General features: G+C 46.5%; 1 protein-coding gene across 1 annotated transcript in view; it reads right to left on the reverse strand.

The window, feature by feature from the left end:
* SDHB (succinate dehydrogenase complex iron sulfur subunit B) overlaps positions 1-27,146 on the reverse strand; it is a 169,500-nt gene that overhangs the window by 26,796 nt on the left and 115,558 nt on the right. Inside the window, exon 6 of the mRNA XM_069611130.1 lies at positions 17,491-17,592. Within this exon, the coding sequence (XP_069467231.1) occupies positions 17,491-17,592 (102 nt within the window). The remainder of the gene's footprint in view (positions 1-17,490; positions 17,593-27,146) is intronic.

A 27,146-nucleotide genomic window follows, 5' to 3' on the forward strand; every position in this document is an offset into this window, starting at 1 on the left:
AACGGGCAGTAATGTAAAGGCTCAAAGGGTACACAAGTTAGAAAATGTAAACACAAGGTTTAAATCCCAAGCAGGGACATGAAATGGAGGGTACATGTTAGCGAGTCCCTTCAGAAATTGAACACTTAAAAAGGTATTTTTAAATAGGAGACCTCTTCAGAGGAACGCTTAAAAATGGAAAGCGCTGCTAGATATCCTTTTATGGTTCCAATCTGGAGCCCCAGATTAGCCAGAAGTAACAGAAAAGAAAGCACCATAGAAGTGGCACCATGGAGTACACATTCTTGTCCTTGCACCACTTACTGACGACCCCTCCAGGAAGATGAGCCTGAATAAGGCTGTTGAGGTTGTCGAATGGAGGCGCTAAGTGACTTAGCCACCGCCTTAGAGGTTTGCAGCTTCTCCAGACTCTAATCCGCTTTGCTACTGAACAACCTCGAGCCGTCAAAGGGCATGTTGAGCAGTATGGCCTGCACGTCTGCTGCAAACCCCGACTTTCTCAACCACGCAAACCTGCTCAGTACAGTGCTTGCAGCCATGGATCTGCTGATGTGGTCAGCCGTATCCAGTCCTGATTGGAGACACTCTCCCATCGCTTCCCTGCCATCCTTAACTGTATTCAGGAAGCCTTCCCTTTCCTCGCCTTCCGGGATGTGATCAGCTGCCATAGCAATACAGTCCCACAGGGTATAAGTAAATCTAGCCAAGGTACAGGTAACATTAGTTGACTTCAAGGCCATGCTGCCTGAAGTGAAGACCATGCAAGCCCATGCATCAACCTTATTGTCTCTATCCGGGGGAATAGAGGGATAGGCAGATTGTTTGGTTGAGGTAGCAGTTCTCAGGAGTAGGATGTATGGTGAGATAGACTAGATCGCTGCTAGAGGGTCTATCACAACAGGTCCAGATTCTGGAGCTTCCCAATTGGCCACAACCTTCCTCCGAAAGGCCTTATGGAAGGGTAAAATTGTGTCCTTCTGAGGTCCCTGGGCCAGGATGTCCGTCATGTCATCCTGCTCATATGTTGGGGAGGCCCTACTCCACCCCATGTACTCCGTGACTCTGTTCATAAGGTTTCTGTAACCTCAACCAGCATGGTCTGACAGGTCAGGACTACCAAACTCCAGCTCTGGTTAAGTGTTGAGTCCACTAGCAGATTGGAGGGCATCACAGAGGGCCTTCATTCTTGATTCTGGGTCAATGAGCTCTTCAGCTACCTCTTTAGTGCCAAACCGCACTCCAAATGGTGATGTGTCCTCATCAGAAGCACTTTCCTCTTCATAGATAGAGGATATTTACTTAAAAAATTCCTTTTTCGGTACAGGCTTGAAGATCTTTTCCTGAACCGGTATGGGCTTCTATGGGATCAAAGTTTCTGTCGAAGGTGTTGAAGATGGCTCCGAGACAGGAACAGATTTGGCAGGAATCCCCCCCCCCCCCCTCGATTTTGGAGTCGGAGCAATCGGCACGGATAGCGTCAACAAATTCGTCGAAGGACTCAACTCACGAGTCGAGACCTTTGACGCCTTTTTGGCAGGTCAGTATTTGGTTGAACAGCTGACTTACTACTTGCCTTTCAAGAAGTAGTCTTTGACCTCCCCGAGTCGTCCAAAGGAGCGACTGGGGCATGGCTCTTGCGTGATGAGGGGGTTGAGGCTACATTCTCAAAGATCTGCATCATTTCCACTCTAAAGGTATCCCATTTACTAGGGGAATCCGATCTAGTCGGGCACCCGATTGTATCCGATGAAGAGGGAGACCTATGACGTCTCTTCTTTGAAGACGACGAAGACTGCCTCGATTGACTCCTCGACCAAGACCTCTGTGATCATTTATGCCGAGTAGAGTCTTTAGACTCCCCGGATGGACTTCTTTTCCTGCTTAGAAGAAGCCTTTGTAGCCTCCCTCCCCACCGGCAGTTTACCTCTGCATTACCGGATAGCTTTTTCGGTCATGGACTGACAGGATCTGCAGTCATCGGTTCGGTGGCTGGAACCCAAACACCAAAGGCAGAAACAGTGAGGATCGGTTATTGACATCTTCGACCCACAGTCGTACATTTCTTAAATCCCGACTTTGGGGTTGAAGGAGACATTTTTCAACAGGAAAAACAAAGCGCGCTGTTATTACTCGAAGCAAAGCTTCCGGAAAAACGAAACTGAAGCCAACAGGCGCTGCACAAGCATATGCATATATATATATATACATATACATATATATACATATATATATATACATATATATATATATATATATACATATACATATACATATATACTACTCATGACGTGGACATGCCGGCCCTCGAGGGACAGCACCATGACATCGTGCACAGCACCCTCTGCCGAGAAACATTTTTTCAGAAGCAGCAAAGAGATACAAATATCCAAGATGAGGAATACATGGGAGTATACAATCATTGGAAATACAATTTGTAAGTGAAAGTAAAAAAAAAAAAAATCTTTTACCAAGGAATCCTGGCCTGACGACGGGGAATATTCATGAGCATGTAAATCCTTGCCAGACCCCTTGCTGGAGAAAATCAAAATAAGACTGCTGTGAACCTGAACTCTCAGGCCTGGCAATTCTTTTACGATCATTGTTTCCCCAATTGGACCCTGGCAGAAGTGACAATTTCATTGTCCCCACCCTAACAGTTGGGAAGTGGCAGCATTGAAACACAGGCTCCCCCTACTGCCAACAAAGATCATATCTGCAGGGTCTGAAGGGCTTAATTTTGAAATGGCACAACCACTGGACTCAAGACCACAGCATACAGACACAGGGGAGTAAAACGTGTAAAATACCATTTTACCTCGGTCATGGACCTCTTGTTGTCCAACCCTCAAGGGGGAAATGTTTCCCAAAGGGTCTCACAACCACGGATGACTGCAACCAATGCATGGTGAGGTGGGGGACGACAGCCGGGAGGGCCTGTGGCAACATGGGCACGATTGGAAACGGCAACTAAAAGTGGAAATGCTGTGAAGGAAAAGGGTTTGGGCAATGGCATTGTATTTGAGTCAAAAAATTCCCAAAAATGTGAGTTTAAACTGTTCAAATATCCTGCGTTTGCTGTCCGAGGTTTTAAGTCTGGAATGTATTTCCTTAGTTGATATTAACAGGGTACACTTTCCAGTGAGACATTGTGTGGCAAGATCAGTGGTTTATTCCAACTCCAAACTGGTCGCAGATTTGGTCTTCCTTGAAAGGAAGTCATCAGAAAAAGTGGCTTGAACATTGCGGAAAACTTGAGCATCCAGTCTGGGGAGGGTACTTTAATGAATTTGGCCCCTGATCACCAGCTTAAATATGACATACATGTTCTAAAATTTATTATTTTTTTTTTAAGAAAGAAGGCCTCCGACGACTGATCCTGGTTGGTAAAATCCCTGTCCCATTAACAATCAGACAAATCCTGTACTGGGAAAAATGGAGGTGATCTCTTTTCCTTCCTCTACTGGAACACACAGGGCCACTCACGATGTGTTTTACAACCAAGTATTAGGGCGGGTGTTAAAATCCTACTGGGTTGTATGCTTACAGGAAACCTGGTTGTGCACCAACCCTGTGATGGATGCATTTGTAGTAAATGGGCAGAAGGCACGACGGGGTCAGAGTGGGCACCCCTTTGGCGGCCTTTTACAATGGTGAAATCAATAGATAAACAGTTGTACAGATAGATCGGGGCACGCTGGTATTCTTGTAACCCATGTGGAAGAGATTGGGGCATACCGCTTTCACCTATTGTTTGTGAACATTTACTGGCATAAGAACGTACAAGAGCTCACTTCTAGATCATTTGGTGAGCTGTATTAGTGGCTGGTGATGTGCACATAAGGGCGGGCAAGTTTTATTTGCAGGTGATCTAAGCTCGGAATGCGTGGTGCAAGCTGGGCAAGGGGGTCTTTACGGGACTGACGAACATAGATGGTCAAAACGATCCAGAGGCTTCCAATGGCTGTATAGTTTGGGAGGACTGGGTCTGCACCCCATTAATAGGGGAGGGCTGAGGGGGGGTTCGGGGGGGACAGTCCTCAAAATCACACTTGGACCAATGGGCACTCTCACTCAACCATAGATTATATTTGTCACCGACTGGCTCCTGGAGAGGTGCCATTCTTTGATTATTAAGCCAAACTCACTTAGCGATCATGCTAGGCTACTAGTTTCATTCACCCTGGATGGGTTGGTAACAAGAAGGGGTTGGCGTCTGGTTTATTTGGTCACCAAAACTTCAGGTACTCTTGTTTGCAATCAGAGAATGGTTGAGCCTGTCAATAATTCATTGAGTGTGATTTTAGAAAATGTAACAATGAACTGGAAACTCCTAGTGTTTAACACCACTAATTTTGAGCACTTTACAGGGGGTCTAATTCCAGAAAAACAAGGAAAGTGGTAGAGGTAGTTTTTACCATTAAAAAAATATTCTCATGTCTTCAACAAGGAAATAGTGGACATGAAAAGGTAGTTGAGACAAGAGCGGAGATTCTTGCGGCAAAGAGGTGATCTTTCCCCCCCGATTAGCTGAGCAGTATGAGGAATAAAGCTTGTCAGCGTTATCGAAACTGCCCAAGAAATAATCGTAGTAAGCGAAGCCAGGTGGACGCAGAGTTCATGTTATACTCCCTGAGTAACAAGAACTCTGGGACATTTTTGGCAACTGATGGAACTCAATCGACCTTCCAGAATCCATCAACCAGGTGAATACAGTCTCAGAGTTACTGGTATGCGCACTTTTACGCTCTTTATGCGTAACCTAAGCAGTTTGTTTCGTTTTCTCCTCCTGAGACAGCAGACAGAATAAACTTAGCTGCATTTAATCCTGAAAGGATCTTAGTGGTTCTTGTGCGGATTAGTCCATTGCATGCTCCAGGCTGTGATGCTGAAAATGCATTGGAGGGACAGGGTCTCCATATCCTTGTCCTTTATTGCTTTATCATGTATGTTCTGACTTGTTTTCCGTGCAGGCGTTCATGTGGGACTCCTGGCAGTGCAGCTCATCCTCTTTTTGGTTTGGTGAACTGATCCTTGGGATACCCTTAAGACATCCATGGGTGGGAGTACGACCTTGTACTCCTAGTGTATGTTTTTGGGCACCCATGTTTGGCTCACAGAGCAGGGAAGGGGCTGGTGGCAGTTCCATGCCGAATTTGACAGGTGCTCCGAGTGTCCTCCATTTTGGGATATCCAGCCCCTGCCTTTGGAATCGGTTGATTCCTGATAGGAAACAAGATGGCCCCTGTGGCCTCTTGCTTTCTATCGCCTGTTACCTTACTTTTCCCAAAGTCCCGGGAAGCCATGACTCTGTCGCTTCCCCCTGACTGGCTGCTGGGTGGAAGTTCCATATATGGTAGTGTGGGGAAGTCTACCCAAGACTGGCTGGAGCCTTCCCAATGACTATGTTGTTGGTACGCCCGTGCAGTGGGACCTGGGTGAATGGAGTGTGCAACTGTGAATGGAGTGTGTGACGAATACGCATTTCATGTTGTGGGTGTCTAGTATCTGGTGGCTGACACAATGACTGAGACAGCCCTGCCCGAAATTGGTATGAATACAGTGTGTAGTGCTGAATTGGTGGGTACTTGTCCGAATCCACATCTCGTGTTGCGAGTGTCTGGATGGAGAAGAATGGCCTGAATGCATTGTAAGTCTGATTCGCTGCCTGACTGCCCTTCTGAATGATTGGTTGCCTGAGTGTGACCCAGCAGAGTGAATGGGAGATCAGCAGTATATCTGGGGGCCTCTCACTGCTAGAAATCGTTCAGAAGCTGAAGTTGAAACTGATGCTAAACTTTGAAGCCCACTGGAAGAAAAACTGCTGCTGCTGTCCTTTGCTAATCTGAAAGCTGCTGTGCCTTCAAGGAACTGATCCAAGAGAGGACCTGGCTAGGAGACCTCTTCCCGAGCTACGAGGAACCATCGTGCACCAGCTGATCTTTGCCAAAGCTCACTGGATGTCAGACCCTCGAAGGGCTGCCGACCGGAGACGGGGACCGTCGCGGAATCATGAAGGGAAGTGCCCAGACATTGAAGTCCATCACCGTCGATGACTGCCATCGCCGACCGGAGCTGCAGTGCTCCTTTGCCTAAGAAAATTGAAACAAGGACTCCCTTGCTCATCTACGTCGACCGTTTGTCCTGCCGGAGAAAGTCAAGGCCGACGACGAACGAGGAGGATCCACTGGTGGGTTTCCCGCCACCCAAAGACCACAGAGATGCTGACGACTCGACGCCCTTGCTGGGCCAAAGTTCTTCATTGACTCCTTGCGGCAACGCACACTCGGCGTCGAGGTGCCCCGTACGCCTCAGCTTGCAAGATGTTTTCGACCGATCGTCAACGAGCACTGCTAGACCAAAGCTGCTGCCGCGACAGTGTTCACCCTTTTTTCTTGTGGGATCTCGACAATCCGTGGCTCCTGCCTTAAAGGGAACCGCTCAAGAAGGATCCGTCGACGACCCGACGTCAAACTCTGCTATTCCAGGTACATTGGGGTTGTAGAACTATTTAGAAGGAAATAAGACTCTTGTGAACAATATATGGATTGGGCTTGTACGATATGCCTTTATTTACAGGTTGCCCAGGTAGGGGGGTGGGAGAGGACCTCATACAGAACTGTGCCTTGTGGTAGGGGCTCAGTATTCTGCAAATTGTTCTAACCAACTGCTTTCCTCCTATGTCTATTGTTGGTTCATTTTATTACTTGATTTGTGTGACATTTAAACTAAGTACAGTTGATGCACTTTAATAAAATCTCATAGTAACTGTGGAACCATGTAGAACGGTGCATATATTTGCCATTGTAGATTAACTTAGCACAAAGTGAGTTATTGTGTATAGAACATTGAACCTTAATTATATAAAGAACTGTGTTTTCACTAATAGTGTGTGGGCATTCCTTTGTGGGTGCTAGAGAGCTAGGCCTGGATTGCTCGCCCATGTTTTACCAAATAGAGAATCTTGGCTGGGGTCCTCTGTGCCTCCCCTCTACCATATAAAGAGCAGGAATACAGACAGCCCCCTCCAGTCTTTACACAGGTCCTAACAGACTTTCCAACTTCTTGTTTAAGGTCAATCCCTTTATCTGGGCTGAAGTGCTGATTGTCCAAGGATGTGGTATCCCATGACCGGTTTCCAGCATCTTAGTCTAAAGGCCTACATAGTCCCCTTTTTTAATTGAGGTCTGAAAACAAGCCCCCTTAACTATCCACCAATCACCCTCCTGGATGTTGACTGCAAGGTGTTCTCTATCTTGCTGTCCCACCTGGAGGACTAGGCAGTGGCGGCAGGAAGACTAACTAAAATGGCAAACAGGGTTTCCGTCGGAACCTGGGCACTAGCCTTAATGGGACAATTGTAAAACTTGTCCAGCACCTGGCGTGCAATGACAAATATAAAACGGTCTATATTGCTTCGAAAGACTTAAGTGCTGCATTTGATGCAGTGGATTGCCAGCTTCTTTGGGCTAAATTGCACCAGTGGGGGGTGCCTGCTGGTCTCCTTAGACTCTTGATTGGTATGCATTCCCACTCAAATTCAGGTGACCCTGAACTGCGAAGGGGATCGGTCTCGTCTTATTCTGACCGGTAAAGGCATCAGGCAGGGTTGCCTTTTTGCCCCCTGCCTGTTCAACCTAGATCTATCGGACATAAGCAAATGTTAGGGAGGATTTGCTGATGTCCGATAAGATATAGGTTGAACAGGCAGGGGGCAAAAAGGCATCCCTGCCCGATGCTCTTACCCATCAGAATAAGACGATATGGGTAGGTCCAGCTGCAACATTTTTCTTCAAATCAAAGCTACCGTGGGTCTTGGATTTTCACCTTTTAGCCATAAATTGTGCTTCCTGTTAGGGAAGTACTTTGTGGAGTTGATCTCAACTCCCCTGCACTGGCCTAACAGATTGTGAACTCTACAACGTAGCTCACTTGAGTTACAGTGATTTCTTCTGAACTTACTAACTTTGTCAAGACTTTATCTAAGAAGAACTATTGACTTTGGCTGTCCTGGCTCCCTAAGTGGCACTCATCTGAACCTACTGACTGACAGTACTTGTTCCCTCATAGGTTATAATTGATGACACCAGTATTGCTGGAAAAAAAGTTTACCTGCTTCCATTCAGGAGATCGTAATTGTTTTACAAACTATTGAAATTATGTTCTAAATCTTAGTCTAACCTTTCCTTCCTTTAACAACTCAAAAATTGAATTGGTAACTGAAATAAGTGCAATACTGACCTTAACTGATGTCAATCCGTGTGCTGGAGCATAAGTTAGCATAACAAAAGTCTTTACCAACTTTTATTGTCTTTAAAAAAGAAACGGAATCCTAACTTTGATTGAATGTTACTAGTAGAGACACCTTTTTAAAGCATGCTTATTTAAACCTTGTGTATATTGTACATTATAAATAATTATATGACAATGCATTACTTACCGTAAAAGCATTTCTGATGGTTGTATCTGCTTAGATTCACATGCTGTGCATAGGTCCGACATCCAGTGGTCACTGCGGCGTATTGCATTTTGTTTTTCGTAGTCTAAAAGGGGACGTCGACAAGGCGTGTCTGTAACACTATCCCTATAGTGACGTGCGTTGTACCCACAATCCCTCACGCGTCGAGGTCCCTCTGTTTGTATTTTTCTGCCCTGAGGGAGCCTTCTAGACGTGAGTGAGTACAGAAAAGAGAGAAATATAGAAAAGGATGTCTATGTTCCTTCCATCCGAGCGGGGAGGAAGGGTGGGCGCATGTGAATCTAAGCAGATACAACCATCAGAAATGCTTTTACGGTAAGTAATGCATTGTCTTCTGATGTTTGTTAATCTGCTTAGAAGCACATGCTGTGCATAGACTAGCGAGCAGTACCCGGAGTTGGCGGTGGGTTATGAGAAGGAACAGTAGAGAAAAGATGTCTTAATACTGCCTGTCCCACCTGGGAGTCAGATCTAGAGTGTGCATCTAGACAGTAGTGTTTTGTAAAGGTGTGCACAGAACTCCAGGTAGCCGCTTTGCAGATGGACTCAAGGGGAACATTTGCAATGAATGCTATGGACGCCCCCGTGCCTCGAGTAGAAAGTGCTCTTGGCCTAAAGGGCAGTTCTCTCTTAGCAAGAGTATAGCAGAGAGTGATGCATTGAACAATCCATCTAGAAATAGTGGACTTTGAAACTGCATCCCCTTCTCTTCCTGCTGCCACCGAGACGAAGAACTGATTAGTCTTCCTCAGTGGTCTGGTTCTTTCCATGTAGAACATGACCGCTCTGCGGACATCTAGAGTGTGCAGAGTCCTTTCTCCCAAGTTGGAAGGATTTTGAAAGAACGCTGGTAGTTCTATAGACTGGTTTACGTGGAATTTTGAGATGAATTTCGGAGCAAACCTTGGGTGAGTGCGTAGAACCACCTTATCTCTGTGAACTGTAACAAAGGGGTCTAGAACAGAAAGAGCCTGTAGTTCACTTACTCTCCTGATGGAGGTGATAGCTATTAGAAAAGCAGTCTTAAGAGTGAGGTGTTTAAGAGATGCTTTGTGCATGGGTTCAAATGGTGAGCCCATGAGTCTGGTAAGTACCACGTTAAGGTCCCATCCGGGAGCTGGGTCAGCTATCGGGGGGTGTATTCTCTTTACTCCCTCCATGAAGGCCTTTATAACAGGGATCTTCCACCACGACACGGAGTTGGGAAGTGGTGTATGCAGAAAGTGCCCGCAGGTGGACTTTAATGGAATTGAACACTAGACCTGAATCCAATAAATGGGTCAGGTATAGAACAATATGTGTGGGAGAGCAGTCAATTGGGTTGATGCTCTTTCCTCTGCACCAGATGACAAATCTCTTCCACTTGCTAGAATAGCAGTGGCGAGTGTTAGGTTTTCTGGCTTCCCTGAGGATGTCCATGCATCTCTGCGGGAGCTGTAGATGTCCAAATTCTATGATCTCAGGAGCCAGGCTGCTAAGTTCATGTTCTGGGGGCATGGATGCAGAGTCCTGCCCTTGTCTTGTGACAGCATGTTGTACGGGCTGGGGAGTTTCACTGGGGGAGATAGAGACATCTCCATCAAGTGAGCGAACCATGGCTGTCGGGCCCACATTGGGGCCACCAGTATCATGGTTACTTGTTCCTGGTGCATTTTGTGCACCACCTTGTTGAGAAGGGGAGTCGGGGGAAAAGCGTAAACAAATGTCCCCGACCATTGAATCGACAGACCGTTCCCCTTGGATCGGTTCTGGGGGTACCTGGAGGCGTAACTTTGGCATTGTGAGTTCTCCAGGGTTGCGAACATGTCTATTTCTGGGAATCCCCATTGCGTGAAGACGTCGAAGACGATGTCTTCGTGCAGTCGCCATTCGTACTCTTCGGGCAGGGGGAAATCCCTGCTGAGTTTGTCTGCCAGCAGATTGAGTTCCCCTGGTACATGTTGTGACAGTAGGAACATATTTTGTTTGAGAGCCCACTTCCATATATTTTGGGCCAGTTTGGACAGTCCTGGAGAGTGGGTTCCCCCCTGCTTGTTGATGTAATACATGGCTGTGGTGCTGTCTGTAAGGACCATCACTGTCCTGCCTTGTAGGTGTTCCTGGAAGGCTTTTAGCGCCTTGAACACCGCTAGTAGCTCCAGAAGATTGATGTGTTTGGATGCTACGTTCGGAGTCCACACTCCGTGAGCAGTCTGATGGGATAGGTGAGCCCCCCATCCTGTGAGGGATGCGTCTGTGGTTAGAGTGGCTTCCGCCGCGGGTGTGGCAAAGGGTTTCCCTTTTTCCAGGTTTTCCTTTGTCCACCACCGTAGCGAGAGAACTAAGGCCTGCGAGACCACCATTAGATCGTCCCATAGTCCGCTGGCCTGACACCACTGGCTGTTGAGCCACTCTTGCATTGGGCGCATGCGCAGGCGCGCGTGAGGTACCAAATAAATACACGACGCCATTATGCCTAGCAAGCGCATTGCTTTGCGTACCGTCACCTCTCGACCGGTCACATATTGAGGGATCTGAAACAGCATGTTTTGGACCCTCTCTATGGAGGGGAAGACGAGGCCGTCCTTTGTTTGAATTAGAGCCCCTAGGAATTGTTTGATTTGGCTGGGGTCTAGGCTAGACTTCTTTTCGTTGATGGAGAAGCCCAACTGGAACAAAAGGTCTACAGTCTTTTGGGTATTGGAGAAGCATGTTTCGTAAGAATCCCCTGTTATGAGCCAGTCGTCGAGGTAAGGGTAAACTGGGATGGACAACCTGCGCAGGTGGGCCGCTGCCACCGCCAGCACCTTCGTGAATACCCTTGGTGCAGATGCTATGCCGAAGGGTAGCACTCTGAACTGGTAGTGTTTGCCCTCTATCATGAACCGGAGGTATTTTCTGTGCGCTGGCAACATTAAAATATGAAAGTATGCATCTTTCATGTCCAATGTTGTCATGTAATCTCCCTGTGATAGCAGTGGGATCACTTCTTGTAAGGTCACCATACGAAACTTTTGGGGTTTGATAAACTTGTTCGCTGGGCGCAGATCTAATACAGGGCGCATGGTTAGATCCTTTTTGGGTACAAGGAAGTACACTGAATAAATACCTTCCGTTACCTGAGATAGAGGTACGACCTCTATGGCTCCTTTTTCCAGCAGTTGTTGTACTTCTTGGAGAAGGATGGCAAGATGTTCCGGTGTCATGTGACGTCCCCTCGGGGGTTTGTATGTTGGGGAACTGTTGAATTCGATGCATTATCCGTGGGCTACGGTGGAAAGCACCCAGCGGTCTGACGTTATACCCTCCCATGCTGGAAGAAAGGATGTTATCCGGCCCCCGACCGGTGTTGCATGGGAGGGGACCCCTGGCCTCTTCCTTTGCCCCGGCGCTGGCCTCTTTGGCTGTACTGGCCACTATTGGTCTGGAAATTGGTGGCAGGGTGCTGTTGGTTTTGTTGTTGGCGTTGGCCACGAAAAAAGCGTTTGTTGCCATAGCCGCACCTGGTAGAGGGCTTAGAGATTTGGTCAAGAGTTTTGATAGTATCGAACTCTTTTTTAGCCATCTCCAGAGCCTCATCCACCGCTTTCCCGAAGAGGTTTGAGTCTTCAACAGGTTTATTTATTAAAGACGCCTGTGTCTCCGGTTTGAACCCTGAGTTGCGCAGCCATACGTGGCGTTTTAGGATTATTCCCTGAACTAGGGAACGTCCTGCTGTTTCTGCCGCATCCAGAGAGTTCTTTACAATACTCTGGTTGACCTGGGTTCCTTCGCCAATAGTTGTAAGCAGGCGTGTACGTAATGGTTCCGGCGCTTCTTCGGCGTCTTTGCGCAGTTTGGCCCACTGCGCGTCCGCATAGCTAGCGAGCAAAGAATTGTTGTTCGCAATTCTTGCCAAAAAGGCAGAGGATGTAACTCTTTTTGCAAGGGTATATAACCGCTTGCCCTCCTTGTCAGGTGGTGCCTCACTGGTAGAAAGTGGTACCTCTGCCCTCTTTCTTGTGTTGGTTACTACCAGGGAATCCGGAATGCAATGTCCCCTGATGTACAGCGGGTCTGAGGGTGAAGGAGTGAAAAGTTTTTCAATTCTAGGATTGACCCCTCTGATTAGTGCGGGTGAGGACAGCGAAGGGATGATTCTTCTCTTCACCGAAGCGAGGAGGGGAATGGTCTGACTGACCGGGGGTTTCTCCCTAATTACTCTTTCCACAAAGTCTAATTCAGGAGAGAGCTCCCCAGTGTCCAGTTCGAAATGTGCTGCTGCTCTGCGCAACAGGGCATTAAATATGGGCTGATCGTCAATGGGAGACGTGTTTCTAATAGGTGAATTGTCAGGAGGATTTAGGTTCAGGACATCAGTGTCGGAATATATTGATGGGGATTGCCAGGGGTGAGAAGGTCCTTCTTGTGGATCTTCTCCGAAGCCTTCTCCTACCAAGTCTGGGCTGTCTTCCAGACCTTTCTCCTGGTTCCGTCCCTCTTCCTCGTCCATAAAATCATCCTCTTCCTCAAAATAATGTTCTTCCCCAGTGAGGTCATACACACTATGGAAGTCTGAGGCTGTGTCCTGGTGGGGATTGACTAGTCTCGGAATTTTGGCCCTGGGGTCCTCCTGAGGCCCTTCTCTTATTCTCTTGGGAGTGGGAGGGTTCTGGGTATTCATAAACCTCTCCATTCTTTCCATGCAGAGATGGAGCCTTTCCATGGTTTCATGGGGTACCCCTGAGCGGTCTAGCGGGGGAAAAATGGTGTCTTGTAGCTGAAAACGGCTCGACCTCTCCCACAACGTCGAGGAAAGTGTCCCGTCGCCCTCCGAAAATCCTTCAGGTGTGTTGGGAATCCCTTCGACTGAAGGAGATCGTCCCTGCCTTTCTTCGGGCATTTTCGGCGTGTCTTTCGACCTTTGCGTAGCGCTCGACGTGTCTTTCGGCGTACGCTTGTTGGCGTCGGCTACCACGATCCTCGCCAAGCTCTCAGTGACTCGTTTGTCAGCGGAGGGCTGTGGTTTCGACGTTATGGGTGTCGATCGCTCTACGGCGGCATGCGCTTTCTGCTGATGCGCGCCGGCCGATGATTTGGGGGCGGCGCCCTTATTTGCCGAAAGCCCAGTCGCTGGTCGCGGCTGCGAGAGGGGCTTCGAACCCGAACGGTCCGAGGAGGCCGCCAGTGGAACCTGCGTCTCCTTGGGCGCTGATGCTCTCTTCGCCTTCGACGAAGAAGAGCCATGGGTTGTGTGCTTATGTGTGGTCTTGTGTGCGTCAATGTCGCCGGGGTGTTCATCCCCATAAGCAGGGCGTGAGCCGAGCCCGTCGGGGCCGGGGACAGACGACGGAGCGCGTGTGCGCTCTCTAGGGGGCTTTTCGACCTCCGTAGCGGAGGTCGTGGTATCACGTTCCTCGTCACTGTCGGAGGTAGCAACGGTGGGTGGAGCGTCGGCCTTCGACATAGCGTAGGCCGCCCACCTCTTGACCCTACGGTCTTTTAGAGTCTTCGGCTTAAGAAGCCGACAAGCCGTGCAACCTTCCTCTTTGTGATCGAGGGGCAAGCAGCGGTTACACCGTGAATGCTTGTCCTTCCAAGTAAACTTGCCCTTGCAAAGCGGGCAAAACCTAAAGGGTGTCCTCTCCATAGCCGAGGCAATAAATCGTGATAACCACCCCAAGGGAAAGGAAGTGGAAAAGGAAAGGCATTCTCAGAAAAGAACTAGAGATGTCCCACGACCCCCACTCTCCCTACTGTATTTGGCCTGCGAGGCCAGGCCACGTGTTCGGCAACGCCGAAGGATCTCCTCCGCTCGTCCCCTCCGTCGAAGATCTTGCTCGGCGGAGACAGCTTCACAACAGCGTCGAGGGGGGGATCAATATGTTCTATATTAATATAGGAAAACGACCAAAGGTCGAGGAGATGAAATCTGCAATGTCTCTCGAGGAGCTCCGCGTAAAGGCGACCAGTAGCTGGGCGGAAAAAAACAATCAGAGGGACCTCGACGCGTGAGGGATTGTGGGTACAACGCACGTCACTATAGGGATAGTGTTAAAGACACGCCTTGTCGACGTCCCCGTTTCGACTACGAAAAACAAAATGCAATACTCCGCAGTGACCACTGGATGTCGGACCTATGCACAGCATGTGATTCTAAGCAGATTAACAAACATCAGAAATAACTTTAATTGTGTAAGTGTTACTTGGCTACTTGTACTTCCTGATTTCACTTGTACAGCTCACATTACCCCTCTTAAGATAAGCCTGGCTGCTCAGTCACACTACCCACTTGTGTAGTACAGGCTTATATTACAAGGTGGGTTACCTAATATCAAGCAGATTAGTCCCATACCAGTTGGACTGCAATCATTCTTACCCAACAGCGAACATTTGAAATCTGTTGCCCTGGCTTCGCCTGCAGCTGAGCAGTGTAGGCCTTTCTGGCTGTCATACGCAGATGACCATCTCTTGTTTGACCTCACACCAGTGGGCCTTCAAAGGCTCCTGAACGCCTTCACTGTCTTCATTCAATCCCACTCCCTTTCCATTAATCCCGCTAAAATGAAGATCTTACAATGCTCCAAAGGTATTATTGGGGCAAAGTTTAAGTGGTACGTTGTATCAGAATCAATAACTAAAGTGAACTCACTGGTATATATAATCCAGGCTACCTCGGCCAGACAAAGCTGAAAGCCTGGGTGAGGGAATGGACCACCCGACCAGTAAACCAAGTGGTATGGGTGGCTAGCTGTTATGGAAACTATACACGGATAACAGCCCTAAAATATGAGGGGAAATTGGTTCCTAAAATCACATATGGGATGGAAATATATTAGTTATCTTTAACGGATACTCTGCCCTGTATTGAAGCTTTGGCCTGGCGCAGGGTGCTTGGTTTGCCCATCACAGTGCCCATCGACTCTATACGATATGAACTGGGGTTAACTTCCTTGACTGCCCGCCTAGAATTTAAGCGGTTGCCTCTAGTGAAGAAAATATTGATTCCTGTGGGAGTGGGAGGGGGGGCTCTCTTTGAAGACTTAAAAAATATTCTGGTAAGCAGGAGTAGCTCATGGCGATGGAGATATATGATCACTGTGTATTGGTTCTCTCGAAAATTCATAGCTCATTGGAGGAACTCTGACAATCCAGAGCGGTTGAAGAAAACTTTATTCAAGCAAGACTGGATCTCTACCATGGAAAACTGCACAGCTGCAATGTTCTTTCACATCTAAAATACGATCATAAGAAACTGGGAGTGTTGGCCCCTTTTCTGTCGGTGTACCCGGCAAGATGGGCCCGAAGTGCTTTCCTGGGCTTTCGCTGGAATCTTTTTTTAACTAAAGAAATCGTGTGGAGAAGGGGTCTCATTGTTGGGGATTGGGTGTGGTGTAGGTATTGCAAGAATGTGGAACTCTATGAAACATGTATTTATCGTATGCCCTGCATCGAGTGCTTTGAGAGTGAAGCACCTACAAAAGTTTGAGCAACTTGTAACCTTTGGTGAGAGGATTTGGTCATCATGCTTGCCCGTCTTCTTACATCCACCGTAATTGCTGTAGTTACATTCCTAAGAGCACTTGGGTTGGTAGCGGGACGAGAACAGGGGAAGAGTCATTGCCAACTGTTAAAATTATGCATGTTTATAGCCAAGGTGGTTATAAAATGTGCTTGTGGGGATGTGCTTCAAATTATTGATATGACCCCGATTGATGTGGCATCTGTTTTTTTTTATGTTTTCTTTTATTCTTTATGGGTATTTTCTTTTTTATGATTAACTGCTTGTCTTTTAATTGATTGTATTGCCAATGTTGACTTGTTTAACCATAAAATAATACAAACATAAAAAAATATAAATTGTACCCACAATTTGATGATTGTTAATATGTTAAAAAAGATTTCACTAAACCGAATTTTGAATAAATAAAATGTGATCTATCTGCATAAACATAAGAAAAACTTTTACCTACTCCCAGTCCATCACTCACACAGATATTTGCTGACACTTGCACATGAATGATAAAATGGACACTCATACAGCGCCTCTTATCATTCAAAGCGTCAAATGTTTTTACTATTTATTTGTACAAAATTAGAGTCACTGCCTGCATCTTAATCCTTGTAGTGCTTCAGCAATTTACCTTTTGATGCAAAAAAAAGTGCTTATAAATTATACCCACATTTCCTTCTCACCACCGAAAATAGGTGAGCAATAGAAAAAAAAGTGAAAAATCAAAATGTTACGGGGGTCCTAAAAAGGACCTACAGAATTTTAAAAAATGAAATTCTGTCATAACACTAAGAAACTGATGCATAGCTCGAATTAGGTCTGGTCTCAGTAAATCAGAGCACATTCGCAGGGCACTGAATCTCTCCACTGGTTCCCTGTCCAATGGTGCACACTTGAAACAAATGTGTACCACCTGCTTGGCCTGCTAGGGAATGGGCCGATGGTACCACACCCAAAGAAAGAATTTCCTCAAATCCCCGAAGACAAATCTTTGCCTGCATGCCTTCCAGAAATAATACCAGACATCTCTGCCTACAGGAACGGACCCACCGAAAAATACAAAATAAGTGTGCTTAAGTTACCTGGATTGCGACAACTAGTCTGTGAGCGTGGGCCTTTGCACCCCTTTGCTGCATCTTCCCATCTTGATGTTCCTACTACACTCTCAGATGCTACGTCTCCTCCCACCATTTCCCTTTCACACTTGGTGAGCTGAAGCATTACACTGTGCATGTGGCACGATAAAAAACAAAATCAGATCACCATCATATATTGTGTATACAGTGAGCCTTTTCACCACTTTCTATTGCAGGTAATGTAGCATTCCATTCTCCACTTCAAAGGTCAACATTTGACAGTTTATGTTTCAAAATCAATTACAGATCCCAGTTTACTGCTCTATTAAAGGCCCCAGCAACTTTTAACATATGGCAATCACTCACAATTGAAGAACTTCAGCTTTAAGAAATTACAAGCATTGTGCATTTTCAGGCGTTTCCCCTGCAAAGTACAATAGGCTATGTTTGTTCGGAACACCTCTCACCTGCATAAGCACTGCCGGCCCCAGATATTTGTCCGCGTTCCACCAGTAGCTTGGGCAGCTGGTGCTGCAGCAGGCACACATGATACACTCGTACAGGCCGTCCTGGATAGGGAGTCAGGAGAGAAGAAATTAGCAACTTTTTCTTTACCAGACAAATATGTATGACCTTTCAAAAATAAAAGACCATAAGCATGCAAATTGTATGTATGCCTGCATCTTAGAATTGAAAACACTTTTCACATTCAGATGTGGCAGGGATTAGGGACTAATGTGTTCTCATCTTGCTTCCTTAAGCATGAGGGGCAAATCAGCTTCAGGAAGCGTGCAACAAAACATATCCACACCTCTTCTCCAAGTATATGAAACAAATATTAACTGCACAGAAAGAAGGATCGTTAGTAAAGATTGACATGCCATTCAACCCTTTAATGCAGATCGCAATCTCTGCTCATTTAACGCCGATAAAAACACATACCCTGTGCTCACAGATTGGTTGCAAGTCTAAATCTAAAGACAACCAAAGTTTTGTGTGCAATTGGTTCGTATTGCAACATGTGTTTGTTAACGTATGCGGCACATGAGGAAACGCCATTTGTTTACTCCTATTTATTCCAGATTTATTTAATTGTGCTCTTGTTTTTGGTTTCTCTCAAAATATTTCATGTCCATTTGGGTGGTCTACAATGCTCCACCTGCAGCCATAGTTTCATCTAAACATGGAGTTCCTGGGTGCATTTTCAACACTACAATAGGAAGAAAAAGAACGAGGCCATGAAAAACAGAATGAGTCTTCTGAGGGCGTGGGGGAGGCGGGAGTCAATTCAGGAAGATGCCACCCAATAAGAGAAGGCTATCTAAATGCTTTTGCAACAGCAACCAATATATTCGAGATCCAAGATTGAAGATCTGGATGAGACTTCTGGGAAAGATTTAGCTTTGAACCTGTACATTCCATGGTGCATAATGTAAACATTAATCAATGTTTGGGAAGATTTTTCATTTTATGTGAAATTTCCTTCACCTGTGAGACCCCCAGCACTTTTGCTGGACTTGTGGTTTTTGTCTATGTCGTTGATTGAGTGGGATTCCCCCCCCCCATCCTTTCTTTTACTCAAGTTATGGAAGTCATTTTTGTGTCTACATACTTTATTTTGAGTCATACTTTCCTCCAACATTTGGACATCTATTTTTTACTATTGCAGCACACAGCACTTTCTGTGCAGTCTTGCTGGGTTGTTGGGTACGCTTTTCTAAAATCCAACTGGTATGGGGATCGATGACATCTCTTGGTATTAGGGACCCAACTCACAATATAGGCCTGTACTACACAGGTCGGTAGAGTGGCTGAGCAGCCAGGCTCATCTTAGAAGGGGTACTGTGAGCTGCAGAGCAGTCCACTGAAATAAGTAAACTCAAGGATCCAAGTAAACACTTACACACAGAGTGACATCAATCAAGGTCAGTAATAGCACTTATATAAGTATCACCTTTAAACAAAGTATGGGAGGGAAGATTTTATAGTTGGATAGAACACACTTTAGCAACTGTTACAATAGTCTTTTCTCCCAGAGGGATGTAGGTAGTCTGTTTCCCAGCAGAAAAAAGTGTTACACAATTTAAATCCTATGGGGGAACCAGCACTGTCAAAGCCAATAGAGTTGAGAAGAGGAGCCTACATGATGGTGCACAAGGTGCAAGGCATGTACAAGTGAGTGGAGGTCAACTCCAGATGGGTGAAAACAGTACTTGCCAAGCCAAGAGGCACCGAAAATGGCACAAGATAGTTACACCGCAAGCCCCACAGTACCTTAAAGATTAAGATTCTCCAGTTGGCTTCCTCCCTGATGCAGTGATGCAGACCCCGATTCCTGCTATTTGGTCGTGGAGACGAAAGGGGGGACCTTTGGCGTGCTTCTGCGCCAGTATTCTGGAGAGGGACTCCGCAGCAATGGACTCCACTCACTTCAGCGGCTCTTTGTGGTTTTGGCGCCTTTTACTCTGCGCCAAGGAGGAACAAATATCCACGGTTGGATTTCCTCAGTCACTCGGTCCCGAACTCTGGTGAGGGGACTTTTGATGAAGAATTCCTGCTTCTGTAGGACCCCATGGATGTCTGCGAAGTTTCAGCCGGATTTGTTCTTCGGGAGACAATGCACTCTATGATGGTCCAGGTACCCCAGGTGTTGGGATATTGCAGCCCAGGAAAGTCGTAGTAAGTCGGGGGTTGAGCCAAAATTAAGCAGGTCTCTAGGCTAGTTGGTCCCACCTGCCTAAACGAGTAAGTTGTCCTTGGCGGATCTTCCCCGTCGATGTGAAGACACGGTTAGCACAGCTGCAAGTCTTCACCGGTGCTTTCGCAGTCCTGTAAGGTGCTGCTGGCGTCTGTTAGGTAAGAATTTGTAGAGTCCAAATGGTGTGGGACTTATCAATACTTCTCTTGGTATTAGGTAACCCACCTTTTAATATAGGCCTGCACTACACAGTTGGTAGAGTGACTGAGCAGCCAGGCTTATTTTAAGGGAGGTAATGTGAGCTGTAGAGTAGTACAATGACATCAGTAGTAAATACAGGTATCCAAGTACACTCTTGCACACTTTAAGTTATACTATAAATAAATAAATATATGCACTGTAGCATTGGATAAGCACAGCATACATTTGCACACATTTGTGTTAGATGGGCACTTGCCGCATCTTTCACAGGTTATCGAAATGCATGCTATTGGACTAAAATTGATTGCATAAGCACTTTTGTGTTTATTTGAATAGAACATGCACTAGCACTTGTGTTTAGCCTTTAGGGTGAGACTAATATACACTGACTTGTTAAAACTGTAGAGAACAAATCTGAACCAATTTCGTGTTATATGGGCACAAATGCCATATCATATCATATATCACTTGCCATTTTATCGTACGTATGCTATCGAAATTAATATGAATATCAAAAACCTGGATGGCACATATATTTCAACATCTAACATGCATTGTAGGTACGTGGACCAGCTTACAAAACTATTCACTGGCAATGTGTATTGTAATTTTCTTTTCTCATGCTGTCTGGTATACTGAAGAGCACTGGCTCTTTTATTAATTGTATACATTCATATGGCATTTAATAATACAGCTTTAACATTAGAGGACTCTTCTATTCCAAACTATTTGGCCCTCTAGTGGCACCAGTTATTAGCAACAAACTGGTTAATGCAATCCACAAACATACAATTTGTATGCTTTTGAGAGGAATAAGACTGCCGTTCCATGTCTCTTTGACACAATCTGCGGTGAGGTGGCGCGGTGTTAAAATGTATGCTGGACACAGCGTCACAATTGTAACAGCGCACCTGCGCTTTTTTACCTCTGGTATTTATAAGATATGAGGCACAATGGGGAGATTGGTGCACTAAACCCGGCTATCCCGTGTATTGTGATTATTTGCATTACTAAGTGAATGTTCGCTATTCTGTTAACTTAACCTCATGTCATACATTGATAGTTACAAAAAGGTGGACTTATTTTACTTAACTGCCATTATGCCTTTGAGGTCTTCTAACATGGGATGCAGGGGATAGAGTGTACCATCCAAACCAGTGTTTTTAAACTTTACGGAGGAACTTGCAAACATAGATTGTACTAGCCTGAGGAAGCTAGTGACGAGCGGAACGCATGGCGTTTTCCACCCGGATGGGCGAGTGTTTTTACTCATCTGGCCTGCCTTTATGGTGAATGTGCATTTTACTCTCACCTCTATGTGTGATGCACTTACTATTTAAATAAAGTAATTTTGATCCAAACACAGCAAGGTCTTAAGTGCTTGGCTTATTTGACATATCCCAGACAGTGGGCTCTCAAACATCTACAACCCTTGGGTTATATGTGTTTTACGCGATAGATCTAAATAGAAGATACATTAATCACCGTAATCGTATTTCTGATGCTTGTATTGGCTTGGATTCACATGCTATGCATAGGCCGACATCTAGTGGAAGCTGCAGAGTATTACAGTTGTTTTCAAAACTCGAAAAGGGACATCAACAGGGTGTTTAAGTAATACTATCCCTAGTGTGACGTCCGATGTACCCATGGTCCCACGCGTCGAGGTCCCTAAAATTGTTTTGTTTCTGACAAGAGGTAGCATGAAGTGTAGCTTGAGTACAAGTGTATTAAAGCAGATATATATTTGATAAAGCTCATATAAACATTTAGGCACCTGATTTCCAAGGGCAGGAAGGGTGGGCGCATGTGAATCTAATCAGATACAAGCATCAGAAATATGATTACAGTGAGTAATGCATCCCTTCTGAGGCTTGTGGAATCTGCTTAGATCACATGCTATGCATAGATTAACGAGCAGTGTTGGGAGGAGGAGGTGGGAAGTGAGAAGGTCCAGCGGCAAATAGATGTTTTTATAACCGCTTGTCCAACCTTTGTATCTTCTTTGGAATGAGTGTCAATGCAATAATGCTGAGTGAAAGTATGTACTGAGCTCCATGTAGCTGCTTAACAAATGGTGTCCAGCGGGACACTTGCGATAAAGGCCAAAGTAGCTCCTGTACCCATAGTGGAGTGAGCTCTTGGTGTGAAAGACCGTGTTTTGCTTGATAATGAGTAACAGAGCTGTATACATCCGACTATCCAGCTGGAGATGACATTCTTGGAAAAGCGGTCTCCTTCTCTGCCTTTTGCTATGGAGACAAACAGTTGGTCTGTTTTTCAGAGTGGTCTGGTCTTGTTTACATAGTAAAGGACCGCCCTCCTTACATCTAGTGTATGGAGTTTTTTCTCAGCTGAGCTGGATGGGTTCTGAAAGGTGGCCGGTAGCTCAATGGATTAGTTTATGTGAAATTTGTAGATGAATTTAGGTGAAAACCTAGGGTGTGTTCGTAAAAAAACCTATTTGTCCTTGTGGATGACAAGAAGGAGTCCTGCCCGGACAATGCTTGAAGTTCACCGACTCTCATTAAGGAAGTGATAGCCACTAAGAAGGCAGTTTTACAGGTAAGGTGTTTAAGACTTGATTTATGCATAGGCTCAAAGAGAGGACCCATGAGCTTTGCAAGAACTACATTGAGATCCCAGCCTGGTGGTGGGTTTTAAATTGGAGTTGGAGTCTCTTTACTCCCTCCATGAAGGTTTTGATGATGGGGGCTTTCCACCACAATACTTTACTCTGAGAGGTGGTGTAAATTGATCAAGCAGCCAGGTGAACCTTTGAATACTAACCCAGAGTCTAACAAGTGGAGCATATAATGAAGAATGTGGGATCGAGTGCATTCTACAGGGTTTATTTGTTTAGACTGGCATCAAATTACAAATCTCCTCCACTTGTCGAAATAACAGTATCTGGAGTTTGGTTTACGAGCCTCCTTGCAGATGTCCATACACCTCTGTGGCAGGTTGCCAAGTTCATTGAGTAAGGTTGAGGGTGTACTGTTACTCCCCCGTGTTGGATCAGTAGGTTGGTCTGGCACAGGAGTTTGATGGAAACGCACACCAGCAGTTTGTGCAGATATGGATACCATGGTGGTCTTGCCCACATAGGAGCAACTAGGATGAACACCATTTGTTCTTTGTGAATCTTGTTCACCACCCTGTTCATTAGAGGAGTTGAGGGGGGAGGAGGGAGCGTAAGCAAATTTCCATGACCAGCACATCCATAGGGCATTCCCCTTGGAGTCTACTTGGGGAAACCTGGACGCAAAGTCTGGGTATTGCTTGTTTTCTCTTCTAGTGTGGGGTAACCCCATTGTGAGAAGATGTGGTCTACGACGTTTGTGTCTAGTTGCCACTCGTGTTCTTCTGGTAGGGGAACTCTGCTGAGCGAGTCCGCTAGAGTTTTGAGTTCCCCTGGAACGTGTTGGGAATATAGGAACATCCCCAGTCAGTGTCCATTTGAATATTTTCTGTGCTAGCTTGGACAGATTTGGAGAAAGTGTGCCCCCCTGCTTGTTGATGTAGAACATTACAGTGGCGCTTTCGGTGAGGATCTGTACAGACTGATTTGTCAGCTGTGCTTCGAATGCTTGAAGCACTTTGAATTCCGCCATAGGTTTCAGCAGGTTGATGTGGTTCTGTGCCATGATTCGAGTCCACAGACCATGTGCTGTATGATTAATGATGTTTCCACCCCCCCCTCCCGGAGAGTGAGGCGCCTGTAGTGACTACCGCTTGCAGCGCCGGGTCGTGGAAGGGTTTTCCCCTTCAACAGATTCTCCTTTGTCCACCAGCAAAGGTTTTCGCTAGTGTTGGCGAAACAACCACTAGATCGTTCAACTGACCGCTTGCCTGAGACCATTGTTTCGCCAACCACTCCTGCATGGTGCGCATGCGCAAAACATGCGTGTGGTACCAGGTAAATGCAATATGCCAGCATGCCTAGCATATGCATTGCTTTCCGTACGTTTATCTGGTGACTGGCTTGATATTGTGCAGTAGCATGCACTGAACTCTTTCCTTTGATGGAACGACTAACCCTTCTTCCGTGTTTATGACAGCTCCAAGGAACTGTTTGGTTGTGCTTGGCACAAAGGGCTTGATTTTCTCTTGTTTATGGAGAAGCCCAATTGGAAAAGGTTTATGGTTCTTTTGAGTGTTTTGCCTGCAAATTTGGGGTGACTCCCCTGTAATCAGCCAGGTAGGGGTACACTTGGATTGCCTCACTGCGCAGGTGCGCTGCCACCACCGCCAGTACCTTGGTGAATACCCTTGGAGCAGATGCTATTCCGAAGGGTAGCACCTTGAATTGGTAGTGCTGGTCCGCCATCTTGAAACACAAATCTTCTGTGCGATGGGAACATTGAAATATTAATATGGGCATCTTTCTTATCTAATATTACCATGTAGCCCCCCCCCCTTTGGCAGAGGGATTACTTCTTGTAGTGTTGTCATGCTGAACCTTTGTGGCTTCACATAGGTGTTTGAAGGGCTAATACTGGGTGCATTGTTAGATCTTTTTTTGGCACAAGGAAGTAAGTTGGATAGATACCTTTGTTTACCTGGTTTGCTGGGACGATTTCGATGCCGTCCTTAACAGCGTTGCGACCTCCTCGAGAAGGATGCGTTGTTCTTGCTTCATGTTTGTCTTTTGACGCAGGGGTTGGTTTGAGGGTCGCTGAAGTAGCTCCATGCAATAAACGCCCGCTAAGGTCGATAGCACCCACTTGATTCCCCCCCATGTGCGGGTGAAGTGCATTATACACCCACCTACTGGAGAGGCATGCAAAGGGAACTGAAGCGGGTGGCCATTGTATAGGAGGTGTTGCTCCACCTCTAGAAATTGAGAACCTCCCCTGGCCACGTGATCAACGCTGGGACCTCTGGAAACATTAGGAGGATGGTCCCCGATTGTTTCCCCAGGATGAGCCCAGACTTTGGCCATAACCTGAACTCCTTTGTGAGCTTTGACCTGGAAATCGACGAAAATGGCTTTCGGCTCTTTGGCCTGGTGGCTTATTAGTTAGCTGGCCTAGTGATTTCAGAGTGCCGTACTCCTCCTTGGCAGATTTTAAAGCATCCTCCCCGGCCTTCTCAAACAGGACATTGGGTTCTACTGGCCTGTTGAGGAGTGTTGCCTATGTTTCAAGTTTGAAACCAGACTGGTGAAGCCATGCAACGTGTTTAATGACGGTACCTTCGGCAATGATCCTGTCTGCATTATCTGCGGCATCAAAGTTGTTTTCTAAGATGTAGCTGGATACTGCCTTGCTATCTGCTAGGGAGAGTTGAGATTTGAGGGGTTCTGGAGCTAAAGCCATTAGGGTTGCAACCTCGTCCCACATGTGGTAGTTGTAGCTTGCCAACAAAGTGGTGTTATTTGCAATCCTTGTTTGAAAGGCCGCCGAGGTGGCCACCTTTCTCCCCAGAGTGTACAGTTTCTTACTTTCCTTATCAGGGGGGGGGTGCGTCCGATGAGGCTAAAGGTGTTCCGGCCCTCTTCCGAGCTGTTACCACAAGAGAATCTGATTTTAGCTGCCCCATGATGTACAGTGGGTATGTGGGTGCAGGGCGGAACAGTTTCTCAATACGCGGGTTGACTGCTCGCGTCTGGTTAGGGGTCTCCAGAGAAGGTTGTAGCCTTCTTTGAATGGACTGAAGGATTGGTATAAATTGTGTGCCAGCTTTCCTGTACCCCAAAATATCTTCCAAAAAATCCCTATGTAGCCGAGTTTCTTGGGTCTGAATTTGAAAGTGCTCAGCTGCCTTCATGAGCAGATCGTTATACAGATTGTCCGCTGGTGAATCTGCCACTGGTGCGACTAGGTTAACGGGAGAGGGTAAGTTGCACACATCCGCTTACTCGTCATCGTAGTATTGGTCTGCTTTCTGCATTGTATCATTGTCCTCAGTTTTGTATTTGGATCATATAGATCAATATGGACTTGGTCTTGCTGAGGTGAAATAAAAAGGGTGTCGGGACGTGATCTCTTTGCTGGGGGCCGAGAGGACCAAGCGGCAGTAGTTGATGGCGTGCCATGAATGTCATTCTTCTCATAACCCTATCAAAGTCCTCAGAGGTCCATTGCGAGGAACTTGGTATGGATACAAGGTTCTGAGGTGTAGGCTGATCCTTGCTCTTCAAGGCCTCTGTTATGGTATCCTCTCCCTGGGAAACACAGTGTCTTTCCCTGTGACGTGCGTTAGATTTCTCTCTGAGAGAGTGGCTCTTTGAGGAGTGTTTCTTCGAACTTGTTGCCTTAATGAGGTTTTCAGGGACATGCTTTTGCACCAAATGGGCTATTCCCGAGCTTTTGGTGCCTTTGGCCGTGGGCAGAGCGAACTTCGGAGGTGGTGAGGACCGAAGCCACGTCTTCTGACGTTCGGCAGATGTTTTGCACACAGCCATCTGTATCGTCTCTCGATTCTGGGGGTCTGCAGTGTGGTGATCTGGACCTCAAGTGCCCAGAGGACAGGGAACTGGTTGACTTCCCCCTCGACGCCGTGTGCAGGCGTACAGACTATGTTGCCGTCGAATCCCGGCCCTTGGGTATGTGTTTAGTGCAGAGTGTAGTGTGAGTGCTACCGCCATCGGGTGTCATCCCTGCAACAGAGCCGCCGGCCTGTCTATTGGGGTCGGGGGTTAGCATGTGGGAATTGATCGGTTGCCTATCACCGTCTGAAAATACTGCAATGCTGCCGTCGCTGGAGGGCCCCATCCACGTCCATGGTGGCCTCGATGGTGTGATGGGCCCAATGCTTGGTTTTTTCGGTCCTTGAGTGTTTTCAGCTTGAAGAGCTTACAAGCTCGACAATGGCCTTCGTCGTGGTCCTGCGCTAGACAATGATTGCTCACCTGGTGCTCGTCTACCCAGGGGAACTTTTTATTACAACTATATATATAAGAATAGAGAGGGTAAAGGGGAAAATGCATTCTCTTATATCCCTAAGAAATGTCCACCCACCACTCTCCCTACTGTCTGGGCCCAGGCCCGGTGCGGCCTTTGAATGCCGAAGGGGTCTGTCGAAAAAAGGGCTTTGTCCGACACTCGTCCTTTGCACCGCCAAAGAGGTTGTTGAAAGTCAGGAGTAAAAGAATAGAAAGAATAACTAACTCTAATTGACATATAATCAATGGCTTTAGCCGAAATAGCAACTCTACGATTAAGCGTCAGTCTATGATGGCAGAAAAAAAAAACAATCTCAGGGACCTTGATGCATGAA

This window comes from Ambystoma mexicanum, chromosome 8, assembly GCF_040938575.1.
Source record: "Ambystoma mexicanum isolate Mex_15411 chromosome 8, UKY_AmexF1_1, whole genome shotgun sequence".
NCBI lineage: Eukaryota > Metazoa > Chordata > Amphibia > Caudata > Ambystomatidae > Ambystoma > Ambystoma mexicanum.